The sequence below is a fragment of the Oryctolagus cuniculus genome, chromosome 12 (assembly GCF_051225735.1).
Source record: "Oryctolagus cuniculus isolate XC-2025 breed Fujian yellow rabbit chromosome 12, ASM5122573v1, whole genome shotgun sequence".
NCBI lineage: Eukaryota > Metazoa > Chordata > Mammalia > Lagomorpha > Leporidae > Oryctolagus > Oryctolagus cuniculus.
Genome location: NC_142878.1, coordinates 100,223,578 through 100,237,321, shown reverse-complemented (window position 1 = coordinate 100,237,321; position 13,744 = coordinate 100,223,578). Strand labels below are relative to the sequence as shown.

Genomic DNA, 13,744 nt, shown 5'->3' with positions numbered 1-13,744 from the left:
GGAGCCAGGAGCTTCCTCCAGGTCTCCCATGCAGGTGCAGGGGCCCAAGGACTAGAGGCCATCTGCTGCTGCTTTCCCAGGCCACAGCAGAGAGCTGGATGGGAAGTGGAGCAGTTGGGACTTAAACTGGCGCCCATATGGGATGCTGACACTGCAGGTGGCAGCTTTACCCACTGCACCACAGCACCGGTCCCTCCATTAACATCTAATGCCACCCTTCATATATTGGTTTTCTATTCCATTTCTGGATTTCTATTCTGCTGACCTGTCCAAAAGGTATTGCCAACTAGAGTTCTTTTTTTTTTTATTTTAAGATTTATTTTATTTATTTATTTGAAAGGCAGAGTTAGAGAGAGAAGCAGAGACAGAGAGAGAGAGGTCTTCCATCTTCTGATCCGAAGAAGGAGCCAGGAGCTTCTTCCGGTTCTCCCATGCAGGTACAGGTGCCCAAGGACTTGGGCCATCTTCCACTGCTTCTCCAGGCCATAGCAGAGAGCTGGATTGGAAGTGGAACAGCCAGGACTCGAACTGGTGCCCATATGGGATGCTGGCACTGCAGACAGCAGCTTTACCCGCTATGCCACAGCGCCAGCCCCAGGAGAATTTTCAATTTTATTAACTGGATCACTCCCTGTCTTCCATTTTGACCCTGGTTTGGAATCTGAGACGCTCACTGTTGGAAAGGCCCTCCGTGAGGAACTGATGCAGTGACTTTCGGGGCTTCCCAGGTCCTTTAGGGCCTTTTTTTTTAAACCCCCCTAAGAGGGCCAGGACTGGGTTGCAGCCTCATGCCTCACAACCCCCTGCTTTATGTAGTTATTTTGGCTGTATTTGAAAGGCAGAGAGGTCTTCTGTCTGCCGGTTCACTCCCCAAACACCTACAACAACCACGGCTGGGCCAGACGCAAGCCCGGATTCCAGAACTCCGTGCTGGTTTCCTGGTTGAGTGGCAGGGACCCCGGTGCTTGGGCCATCACTGCTGCTTCCCAGGGTGCACATTAGCAGGAAGCTGGGTCAGGAGTGGGAGAGCTGGGCTCAAACCAGGTTCTCCCGCACAGGACGCAGGCATCCCATTTCCTGTCTTAACTGCTATGCCAAATTCCCTTCCGTCAAGGAGGCACTTTTAAGGTTCCTTTTACCCTAAATCAAACTTGTGGTTTGTGTACATTCAAGGCACAGGCCTTCGACCTACTGGTTAAAACACCGCTTGGAATGCCCATGTCCAATATCAGAGTTCCCAGTTCCACTCCTGGTCCTGATCCCAGCTTCCTGCTAAGGCACACCCCGGGAGGCAGCCCGGATGGCTCCAGTGCCTGGGTTCCTGCCACTCAGATGGAAGACCTGTGTTACGTACAGATGCTGTGGGCGTTGGAAGAGTGAAATTGAAAGAGTGAGAAGTCTCTCTCTCTGTCTTTGCCTTTCAGCTAAAATTTGTTAATTAATGAATTTTAAGAAAAACTGAAATCATAGAAGTGCCTTCTGGGTCCTCATAGGAATAGTAAGCCATGTTGTGTGTGGTTTTTAGAACTGCGTATTTTATTACATTCTAACTCTTAAGTGTTGTATGGAAAGTAAGTCTTTTAATCCCTTTATCATGATTTTTAGAGATCCCTTGATTTCCTAAGAAGTTTTTCAAGCAATTTCCATTGCATTTAAATTTCCTGCCCTGATTCTTGCTTTTACTATTTTATGTAACTGTATAAGATGTGCTGAAAGAGTATTTTTACACATTATTTAGATTGGCTGAATAGCTTGCCTCATTTCTGTGTAGCAAGTTGTTGGCACCATGGGCAATATCTCTTGGTGTCCTATTAATATTGTATGTGGCTTCCTTAGTAACTTCTTGCTCTCAAGATAGAACCTGACAGGTATTTTTGCATTGTTTCCCTTTCAGGAGGTGGTAAGAGTTTGTGTTACCAGCTACCTGCCTGTATTTCTCCTGGAGTTACTATTGTCATCTCCCCCTTGAGATCACTAATAGTAGATCAAGTCCAAAAGCTGACCTCCTTGGATGTAAGTTATGACATAAAAACGCCAGTGAAAGCTTGCCTTAGAAACGACTCTGTTGCTGTATTCTGGGTATCTGACAGCATTTTTATGAAAGACCTCATGACTTGTCAGAAAGAATGCACCTGTTGATTAAGTTGTATGGTTGAGCACAAGTTGTTGGAAATTCTGATACAGGCAACCCATGGTTCATAATTCAATCTGATTTTATTCTACAAAAAATGTATTTTAAAAACCTATATTTTGCTGATGTGAATTTTTTTTTAATATAAAAGGATTTCCTTTTCTGCGTCTGCCAGTCAGCATAGTTCTCTCTCCCTTGTATCTTAAAATGCAGCCACATGCACATGCCCACACACATATGTCTTTTTTCCTCAGGGCTGAATTTAAGGAAGGATATGAATGCGTTCCCCTAAATTCTTCATATTGTGATCAACCAAGATTGTTTTCGCGGTTGTGAGTCACAATCTGTCAACAAGACCACTGATTTGGTTTTTCTTCCCAAAAATGCCTTAATACAATGAAGGTGGCCATTGTCCAGGCGTCTGTGATGTTGTGGCCTTTTTAGTGTCATTATGCATTAAAATCCTCAAGATACATTAGCCTTTAAAAAAAAAAAAAGCCATACACTTGGACTGTAATCTCTGGGATGCTAAATTCATATTTCTCCTGTTGAAAAGAGGAAAAGTAAATCAGCCCTAGAAAAGGAAGTGAACAATGGGGAGACTGTTTTGAGTTGTGCTTAATAAGGGTTTTTAAAATATATGCACTGATTATTTGTTATTGTGTTGAGATTACTTCCCCTTTTTTTAAAGGCAGACTGACAGGGAGAGAGAGAGAGAGCTCTTTGATCCACTGGCTCAGCCCCTACATGTCAGCGGCAGCTGGGGCTGGGCCAGGACCTCTACCCAGTTCTCCCACACAGGTGTCAGAGGCTGAAACACTTGGGCCATCATCCGCTGCCTCCCAGGCACGTGAGCAGGAAGCTGGGTCAGAAATAGAGCAAGGACGTCCGTGTGGAATATGGCCACCCCAGGTGGTGGCTTAACCCGCTGCTGCGACGATGCCCACCCCGATTATATCTCTCGAGAGGTCAAATGTATGACCTAGAAAATATGTTAACGCCTAAGAATAAATATGCTCTTAAGTCAGGTTACTGTATAAAATTTGAATCATTTATTACTTTTGTGCTTAGATTCCAGCTACGTATCTAACAGGCGATAAGACTGATTCGGAAGCTGCAAGTATTTACCTCCAGTTATCAAAAAAAGACCCAATAATAAAACTTCTGTATGTTACTCCAGAGAAGGTTTGTATGCATATCATTGTTTTAAATATACTATTAAAGGCTACAAGAAATACTCATGAATGTTTTTAAAATTTTGACGTGTTTTTTGATGTACAGCATAGTGTAAGGAATTCCCTTATAAATTTCACCCAGAACACTTCATTGTTCTTCCTTTCTCTATTTTTCCCCTCAAACATTTGAGAGGAAGTGAAAACCCTAAATACTGCACTGTGCATTTCCTAAGCGTCGGGAATTGTATCCCGGATAATCTCAGTGTGATTAACCAGTCAGGAAATGCACGTGGTTACAGTAACATTAAATGCACGTGGTTACAGTCACGTCACTCAATCTACAAAGTTTGTTCCAGTCTCACTAATGTCCGGATCCATCTCTCTGGAGCCGTTGCACTCCCTGCCTGTGCTGATTCTGATGGTTGTGAAGGCCGCCCCTCAGTTTGCCTTTCCTCCTGATTAGGTTCCCGCTGTTCACTGTTGGCTTTGGCGGGAGCATCTCAGGAGGCACTCAGGGGCCATTCAGCCCATAATGATGTCACTTACCTGGTCACCTGGTTGAGGTGCCCGGCAGCCCTCTCCCCTGCAATCAGGCCTTTTTCCCCTTTTGGCCTTCGTAATGTGCAGGTCCCCTGCAGTGGGGCGCTTTGAGTCTGTGTAGTGTCCTTTGACTCACTCCCTTCCCCAGTCAGTGACGACCGCAATGAATGCCAAATCGTGATTTTCCTTATTTCCAAATTCTGCCGTAGTGGAGGAGCAGGCTTCCCCGTATTCCACAAGCTTCCTGTTTGTATCAGTGCAAACCCAAGCAGTCTTTATTTACTCAGTGGGTTACGGTCAATTAGAAGTCCGCATTCTGATGTTCTAATTGTCCTAGAGGGCACCAGTGAGAGTGCCCTGAGGCCGGCTTCCGTGTCATTTCGGCCTGTCCCTGTCAGGGTGTGGGTGCTAGATGTGCTGGTGGCTCCGGGCGCCGTGGACAGGGCTTCTGCTGTTCTCTCTGTAGATCCAAACGAGCACCCACTCTCTACGGAGATTTTGAGCCCGCTTCAGCTGTGAGAAGGTGACATCATCAGCGCGATGCTGAGTTTCAATGTCTGGTGTGTTTCTGGTCTAGGTCTGTGCCAGCAACAGGCTGATTTCCACCCTGGAGAACCTGTACGAGAGGAAGCTCCTGGCGCGTTTTGTCATTGACGAAGCGCACTGCGTCAGTCAGGTACGTCCGGCTCTTTTGTCTGGAAGTCTCGACACGTGTGTGCCACCCAAAGCAGATGTATTTGTAGAACGGAGACAAACCCACGCTGAGTGAGCTCTCCTGCTATTTCATTGAAGAATAAAGTCGTTCCTAGTATATCGGCCAGTGTTTGCTTTTTATATAAGGAAAGTCCAAACATCCTGAAAAACAGTGTTTTGTTCCAACTAGTGGGGACACGATTTTCGTCAAGACTACAAGAGAATGAACATGCTTCGCCAGAAGTTCCCGTCTGTCCCGGTGATGGCTCTCACGGCCACAGCCAACCCCAGGGTGCAGAAGGACATCCTCACTCAGCTGAAGATCGTCCGGCCTCAGGTGTAAGTTCCTGCAAGTCGGCCGTGGCTTCCCAGAGCGGCTGCGCGTTGAGTCCCCCGTGCCAGCAAACGAGAGTGTCTGGGGCTGGGAACCAGTGTGCTCTCTAGAAATCCCCCAGCGAGTCCTACGTGCAGCGAAGGTCGGAAGCCAGCGCCCTGGGGCTTTGCTTTACTTAGCGAAATGAAAACTAAATCCCAGGGACCACCTTGGAAGTGAGGCTAAAGTGCATGCTGTAGCGGGAACAAGCGAGCGCTGAGTTCCCTCCCTCTGGCTGCCAGGCATCCCTGGGTAAACTTCACCAAGCCAGCTGATGACCTTGCTTTGTCACTTCCCCTCAAACCCGCTCACATCAGTGGTGTTGAGAACACTGCAGAACCAATGTAGAACAGCTTTGCTGCTGTATTTTTATCTCCCCAGCAAGATGCTTCTGGTTTCCACCAAATCCATAATTATTCAGAAACTATGACAGAAAGCCTCCTTGCTTCTGCATCTGGGTTGGGCTGTGCAATTTGTACCCCGACCTGAGATTGTTGAGACAGATGGCATCTTTGTTGGGTTCGTTCACTCAGCAAATATTTCTTTAACATCTGTTGTGTACCAAGGTTAAAGTATTTTTCCTTCTACTTTATCAGCAGGCACTTTGAGTCTGAGGTTACAAACTTTAATGATTCTGGAATGCCCGAAGGAATAACGGCTGAACAGGGTAGTGAAGTGAGTTTTAAAGCACAGCTTTTGTTCACTTGAAAATAAAGACCAAGGGGGCTCTGTAAACGCAGTAAGCAGTGGACCCCACAGCAGGATCTGTCAGAGGGTGGCGAGAAAGCTGGAAGTTGCGTGTGGAGGGAATGTAGGGGCCACGAGATTAGGGTGGCCGTGGCCGCCTTTGCAGAGTGAACTGGTGGCCTCTCAGTTATCTGATCTCAACCAGGGAGTCCAAGCGCTTTGGGTGTCTGCCAGCCTTTAAGTTGTTTGGTTCCAGCCTAAAATATTTTATTGCTAATAGTACTTTCCTATCTTACTGATGATCATACTTGAGTGCAAGAACTTGGAAATGGGATATTTTAATTTAATCTCACTTGGAGAGAAGTGTTTACATGAAATTTTTGGGAGAAGATATTTTTGCTTCAATTATTGATATGTACTGTAATGCTATATTTGAAGTGCCTTGTTTTTAAGTTTATTTATTTGAAAGGCAGAGTTACAAAGAGGAAGGGAGGGAGAGGGAGAGATCGCTAAACAACTACAAAGGTGAGGGCTGGGCCAGGCTGAAACCGGGACCCTGGAACCCCATCCAGGTCTCCCTCGTGGCTGGCAGGGGCCCAAGTACTTGATCATCATCTACTGCTTTCCAGGCGCATTAGCAGGGAGCTGGATTGAAAATGGAGCGGCTGGAACTTGGGTTGGCACTCATATGGGACACCAGTACAGCAAGCAGAGGGTTAATTCCCATGCCATACCAACCCCTATAATGCTGAATTTAAGATGTCATATTATGATTTAAGTTCTAATAAATAAACCATATGCTAAGAATTTGCTTCTACAAGTACCACCTTGGTCTAGGAAATTTTTTTCTTTTTTCTAATGGATTTTTTTTTTTTTTTTTTTTTTTTAGCTTTTCCCATTGGCTTATGCCAAATGCAATCTACTGTGTTTTTATATCTATTATACTACTTGACAGATGCCTGTGGTTAAAAGAAATGACAGGGGTCAGCACTGTGGTCTAGCAGGTGAAGTGCCGGCATTCCATAAGGCACCAGTTCGATTCCTGCTGTTCCACTTGCAATCCAGCTCTCTGCTTATGGCCTAGGAAAGCATTGGAATATGGCCCAAATCCTTGGGTTTCTGCACCTGTGTGGGAAACCCGGAAGAAGCTCTCTCTGTAACTCTGGCTTTCAAATAAATAAAATCAATCTTTAAAAAAAGAAAAGAAAAAGGAATTACATGAATTCCTTTCACCTTTAGAGTAAATTTTCGTAAATGCAGGTTTTGTGATTTATGTTGGTGTGAACACTGCACATGGCTATGTGGAGACTGATAACCTGAACCTCTTCTAGTACTGTGGAGAGGAAGTCTGCCTAGGAAAGAAAATTGTACATTTTCAGACTCTAACATGTGGTGTCTTTTTTGTGACTGGCACTCAGTAAGAATTAACAAGTGAAATATACGGAGGCAATTTGGCAAGTGTGGGTACCACGTTCACATTTGGGCAAGGCTGTTGACTGCATGCTGTACGTGATCCTTCTCCACACTGGGCGGGGGGCGGGGTAAACCCTTGGTGGAAGCAGATCTTGAGGAGTGCTGTCTGCTGCAGTATTTCCCCATCTTCTCCCGTGTCAGAAGAGCCCTTGTTTGTATCAGATTTGCCCAGTGCTGCTGGGTCATGACCCCGGTGACGTCAGTCCCAGGGTTGCCGCCACGGCCCATGTTCCTGTCTTGCTGCCAGTCTGTGATGATGTTCTTCCTCTTTGGGAAATGCAAGAATAGATAATAGAGCAAGGCTTGGTCCCATTTCCTAAGGACCTTCAAATATGAGCCAGGGAGAGCGACCAGTGGTGGCCATAGAAAGCTGACTGACAGAACAGTGACACCTCACAGCTCACACGTACAGGTCCACTGCGCGACGGCCGCGTGCTGTGCAGGACGTTGTGTGTGTGTGAACCTGCTTGTCGGAAGTCTTTTGAGACAGGTACATTCTGTGGGCGAGGAGACTGAGAAACAAGGAGATGAAATCCCTCACTAGCGCCCTGCACCTAGCGGACGACAGAGTGAGCACTTCAGTACCAGCAATCTGCTTTTAAAACCCTTAAGAAGAAAAGTTTCTTTTTATCTACTTGGAAGGCAGAGCAATACAAAGCTAGAGTTCTTCCATCCAGTGGTTCACTCCGCAAAGGCCCACAACAATTTATATTCATCGAGTTACAGTATACAATTCTCTGGAGTTGTGGGTTGTGGTTTTTTGTTTTTTTTTTTTTTTTCAGTTTGTTCTTAAGTTGTTCAACCATCAACACCGTGTACTTTTTAGAACATTTTTGTCTCTCTTCAGAGAGACTCCCTACCAATTAGCAATCAATGCCTGCTTTCTGCTGCCCCCGGCCCCCGGCCCCCGGCAGCCGTTCCTCTGCTCTCTGTCTCCACTCGTTGTTGCCTGTTCCGCACATGTCGTGGGGGTGGAGTCATCCAGGACGGGGCCCTTTCTGCTGGCTTCCTTGGCCGAGCCCATGTGTGGTAACTGATCAGCCTGAAGAATACCAGCCTGGCTCCCAGCACCTGTGCTGCTTCTGTCACCTCCAGCACTGGAGGCTTGCAGTCACCCCACATCCTTGTCCGCACTTGCTCGCAGCTGCCTTTTGAGTTAGAGCTGCGTGAAGTGTGGGTGGACGGGGCCTTCACAGGGAAAGACCAGACTCCAGGCTGGCGTCTGGCATGAAAGTACAGGACAGGCCGAAGGCACAGGGAGTGATCCCCAGGGGAAGTAGAGAAATGCAAAGAAGGGAGGCCCCGCGAAAGGAAGCGGAGGCCGGGTCCGGGGGTCTGGCCTGTCGTAATGCTGGTGCTTGGGTTTAGAGACTGCTCGGCAGGCTTTGGTCTGAACTGATAGCTCTGGCCGTGGAATGGAAGATAGAGAGAGGGAACCAGAGGGCCATCTCGTCTCCTGCTCGTGTCCAGGAAGATGTGGGTGGTGGTAGGAGAAGGAGAGGACAGAATCAGGAGAGCAGAGTTGAATTAACAGGACCGGCAGCTGGCTGAGGAGAGAAAGCTGAGGGCAGCGGAAGTTTATACCAGTTTCCAGGCAGGTGACAAGCACTGCTGACCTGTGGCGGGAGGAAGAGGAGCAGCCTGGACTTGGGGTGTGTGGGGTTTGGGATGTTTGAGGGATGTGTGGAGATAGACAGTGGCCTTCATGCTTTCTTTGGCCCCATGGGAATCCCAGAAACCCATGTAGCCCTTGCACGTTTTCTACCTGACACATAGAATTTTTCAGCTTGAGTTTAAATGAAGAGAGTATGGTCTGTTGCAAGTGTCAAAATTTTTTTAAGATTTATTTATTTATATGAAAGAGTTACACAGAGAGAGAAGGAGAAGCAGAAAGAGAGAGGTCTTCCATCCGCTGGTTCACTCCTCAATTGACCACAAAGGCCAGGACTGCGCCAATCCAAAGCCAGGAGCTAGGGGCTTCCTCCAGGTCTCCCACATGGGTACAGGGGCCCGAGGACTTGGACCATCTTCTACTGCTTTCCCAGGCCACAGCAGAGAGCTGGATCGGAAGTGGAGCAGCCGGGACTCGAACTGGCACCCATATGGGATGCTGGCACTTCAGGTGGCGGCTTTACCGGCTATGCTACAGCGTTGGCCCCAGTGTCAACATTTTTTAAAAGAATTGTAACCTAGCTCTTTACAATGTATCCAGCAGAATATAAATGCAGTCATAATTTTATACCCATTATCAAGCATTTATGAAACATTAAAAGTTTTAACTCTTTCACATATTTTTTTTTTTAATGTATTTACTTGGCTATCGCCGCAGCTCACTAGGCTAATCCTCTGCCTGTGGCACCGGCACTCCAGGTTCCAGTCCCAGTTGGGCGCCGGTTCTGTCCCGGTTGCTCCTCTTCCAGTCCAGCTCTCTGCTGTGGCCCGGGAAGGCAGTGGAGGATGGCCCAAGTGCTTGGGCCCTGCACCCACATGGGAGACCAGGAGGAGGCACCTGTCTCCTGGCTTCAGATCGGCGCAGCGCACCAGCCGTAGCGGCCATTTTGGGGGTGAACCAACAGAAGGAAGAGCTTTCTCTCTCTCTCTCTCTCTCTCACTAACTCTGCCTGTCCAAAAAAAAAAAAAAAAAAAGATGTATTTACTTGAGAGGCAGAATTAAAGAGAGAGAGAGGTTTTCCATCTGCTGGTTCACTCCCCAAATGGCTGCAATGGCCAGAGCTGAGCCGATCTAAAGCCAGGAGCCAGGAGCTTCTTCCAGGTCTCCCATGTGGGTGCAGGGGCCCAAGCACTTAGCAGAGAGCTGGATCAGAAGTAGAGCAGCTGGGACTAGAACTGGTGCCCATATGGGTTGTCCGCACCACATACAGAGGCTTAGCCCACTATGCCACAGCACCAGCCCAGTTGGTTTTTTTTTTTTTTTTTTTTTTTTTTTTAGGTTTATTTATTTATTTGAGTTACAGACAATGGCTGGAGCTGGGCTGATCCGGAGCCAGGAGCCAGGAGCTTCTTCTGGGTCTCCCACACGGGTGCAGGGGCCATCTTCCACTGCTTTCCCAGGTCATTCCCAGGGAGCTAGATTGGAAGTGGAGCAGCTGGGACTCAAACCAGCGCCCGTATGGGATGCTGCTTCACACTCTGTCATATTTTACCTGCAAAAAAAAACTTTGTAAATTTTTTTTAATCTCTTATACCAAGATTTTCTTCTGTGATAGCTGTTGGTGGCACGTAATTGATGGAAACAGCTTAGACACATTTTAGAGATAATCTTCAAGCATGAATTCCAATTGAGAGTTTGTTCCTCACTGATCCAGGGCTTTGTGTTTCCCGTTAGCTCACGAGCCCCTGGATGCATGGAGCCAGCTCCAGTTTCTGATTTTCACAAGTGGGAGCCCTGAGACGTGTTGCCCACATAAAGGCATCTTATTGCAGCAGTAACACTCAATTACTTGAATTCCTTCTGAGATATATGACAAAATTACATCATCATCTGTCACCAGAAATTATTGTTAATGATCTGTCAGCTGACAGCTCAGTTAAGTTCTCCAAATTTTGTAGTAAGCAAAGAGCTGAAAATTATCTGACTGGCAAAGTACTCATTTCACTTGTTCTGGGAAAGACCCCGAAAGCACTTCACCACGCCTTATCTAAAGACCGCTGAATGCTTTTGTCTCTCTTCCAACAAGAACCTTGTACTCTGGATCCCATATATTTGGAAGAGTTGGGAAAATTGAAGTAATGTTTGTTTCCATACACTTTTCCTGATAAGATGTTTTTGACAAAACGCTTTTACTGTGCCTTGTGTTTTTTGGTTTTTGTTTTGTTTTGTTTTGTTTGTTTGTTTTGGACAGGCAGAGTGGACAGTGAGAGAGAGACAGAGAGAAAGGTCTTCCTTCCGTTGCTTCACCCCCACAATGGCCTCTGTGGCCAGTGTACCACGCTGATCCGAAGCCAGGAGCCAGGTACTTCTCCTGGTCTCCTATGCAGGTGCAAGGCCCAAGGACTTGGGCCATCCTCCACTGCACTCCCTGGCCACAGCAGAGAGCTGGACTAGAAGAGGAGCAACCGGGACAGAATCTGGCGCCCCGACTGGGACTAGAACCCGGTGTGCCAGCGCCGCAAGCGGAGGATTAGCCTAGTGAGCCGCGGGGCTGGCCCCTTGTGCTTTTCTTTCTTTCTTTCTTTCTTTTATTTTTTTAAATTTTTTAATTATTTATTTATTTATTTTTTGACGGGCAGAGTGGATAGTGAGAGAGAGAGACAGAGAGACAGAGAGAAAGGTCTTCCTTTTGCCATTGGTTCACCTTCCAATGGCCGCCACAGCTGGCGTGCTGCGGCCGGCGCACTGCGCTGATCCGCAGGCAGGAGCCAGGTACTTATCCTGGTCTCCCATGGGGTGCAGGGCCCAAGCACTTGGGCCATCCTCCACTGCACTCCCGGGCCACAGCACAGAGCTGGCCTGGAAGAGGGGCAACCGGGACAGAATCCGGCGCCCCGACTGGGACTAGAAACCGGTGTGCCGGCGCCGCTAGGCAGAGGATTAGCCTAGTGAGCAGCGGCGCCAGCTTCTATTTTTTTTTTTTTTTTTTTAAGAGCCTTGAGTTTGGTGATGGGTATTGGAGGATTTCTTTTGATATTGTCTACTTTGTGTATTTTTGAGAATTTCTTTTTTTTTGTTAAGATTTATTTTATTTATTCAAAAGACAGAGTTATAGAAAGAGATCCTCCATCTGCTGGTTCATTCCCCAGATGGCCGCAATGGCCAGGGCTGGGCCAAGCCGAAGCCTGAAACCAGGACCTTCAGCCAGGTCTCCTGCATGGGTACAGGGGCTCAAGTACGTGGGCCATCTTCTACTGCTTTTCCGGGGAGGTGTATTGGAAATGGAGCAGCCAGGATTCGAACTGGCACCCATATGGGATGCCAACATTGCAGGTGGCGGCTTAACCTGTTATGCCACAATACCAGCCCCATGGTGTACTTTTTAAATATAGTTTTGTCAAAACTTTGGGAGCAGGCATTTGGCCTAGTGGTTAAGACACCAGGCTGCGACATCCCAAATCAGAGTGTCGGGATTCAGTGCCCAACCCCTGCTCCTGACTCCAGCTTCCTGGGATAAAGTAGTGATGCCTCAAATAATCGGGTTCCTACCACCTATGTGGAGAGTTGGGTTAGTTCCCAGCTCCCACCTTTGGCCCTTAACCCGGCCCAGAGCCGTTTGCAAGCATTTGGGAAATATTCCTCCCCCGCACCGTGCCTCCTGCTCTTAAATAAATGAATAAAAATAAGAGAGATTTTTTTATCAGCACCGCACTGATCCGAAGCCAGGAGCCAGGTGCTTCTTCTGGTCTCCCATGTGGGTGCAGGGCCCAAGGACTTGGGCCATCCTCCACTGCACTCCCGGGCCACAGCACAGAGCTGGCCTGGAAGAGGAGCGACCGGGACAGAATCCAGTGCCCTGACCAGGACTAGAACCTGGGGAGCCGGCGCCGGAGTTGGAGGATTAGCCTAGTGAGCCGCGGCATCTGCCATATTATCTCTTTCAAATAATGAGTAACGACTGCCACCTAACCTAGTTGGCAAAGCCAGTTTTCATTGCCAGACCAGTCAGCCACACACACACGTAAAACTCTGGCTTTGTTTTTCCAATTCACATACACTCTTCTTCTTGGAAAAAAAAATTTTTATTTAGTTGTGTGAGAGGTACAGTTACAGACAGTGAGAAGGAAAGATAGTGAAAGGTCTTCCATCTGCTGGTTTACTCCCCAAATGGCTGCAACAGCCAGAGCTGAGCTGATGTGAAGCCAAAATCCAGGAGCTTCTTCCGGGTCTCCCAGGCAGGTACAAGGGCTCTTGGGCTTGGGCCATCCTCTACTGCTCTCCCAGGCCACAGCAGAGGAGCTGGACTGGAAAAGGAGCAGCCGGGACTTGAACTGGTGCCCATATGGGATGCCGGCACTGCAGGCGTAGGATTAACCTGCGCCACAGTGCCGGCCCCTACATACACTCTTTAGTGTCCGTCCCATGACAACTGCCTCTGTCCCCAGCACCACTGGAGGTGAGCGTGAATTGACTCCATTTTCTCCGTCACTTTCAGGGGATGTGAGTGTGCCGCCCTGGACCTGATGGTGTTTGCCGTTTCTTGTTCTCCCCCCTTCCCCTTTGTGCCTGCCTCCTTTCGCAGAGCGTAACATCTTCAAGGGGTCATCTTCGTCGTCAAATTGGCCAGTTTCACTTATCCACTCATTGACTAATGGGAACAGACTCTTTTTCTTTTCATATTTCAATATTTATTTGAAAGGTAGCAAGACAGGAGGTCTCTCATCTGCTGGTTCATGCCACAGATGCCTGTAACCGCCAGGGCTGCCCCAGGTTGAACAAATCAGGAGCCAGGAGGTCAATCCAGGCCTCCCACACAGGTAACAGGTGACACCCTGGGCTGGAACCATCACCTACGGCTTCCCAGGGTACGTATCTGCAGGAAGCTGGGAGTGTAAGTGGAGCTGGGACTCAAACCCAAGCACTCCAGTATGGATATGGGCGTCCAAGCAGTGTCTTAACCCTGTGCCAAATGCCCACCCCGGTGAGAACTCTCTAACGGGAAATCTGGGAATCCCAAACAGCCTATTTTCTACCAAGGTCTGATTTTGTTACGTGCAATA

At 47.9% G+C, this 13,744-nt stretch overlaps 1 protein-coding gene across 4 annotated transcripts in view; it reads left to right on the top strand.

Moving 5' to 3' along the window:
• The window catches only part of BLM (BLM RecQ like helicase), a 111,159-nt gene that overhangs the window by 63,779 nt on the left and 33,636 nt on the right, over positions 1 to 13,744 (top strand). For all 4 annotated transcript variants that reach the window (XR_011381053.2, XM_051834324.3, XM_089310740.1 and 1 more), the window contains 4 exons: positions 1,895 to 2,013; positions 3,203 to 3,316; positions 4,424 to 4,522; positions 4,730 to 4,878. Coding sequence is in view for 3 of the 4 variants with exons in the window: in XM_051834324.3 (XP_051690284.2) it covers positions 1,895 to 2,013; positions 3,203 to 3,316; positions 4,424 to 4,522; positions 4,730 to 4,878 (481 nt within the window). In the remaining variant the exon portion in view is untranslated. The remainder of the gene's footprint in view (positions 1 to 1,894; positions 2,014 to 3,202; positions 3,317 to 4,423; positions 4,523 to 4,729; positions 4,879 to 13,744) is intronic.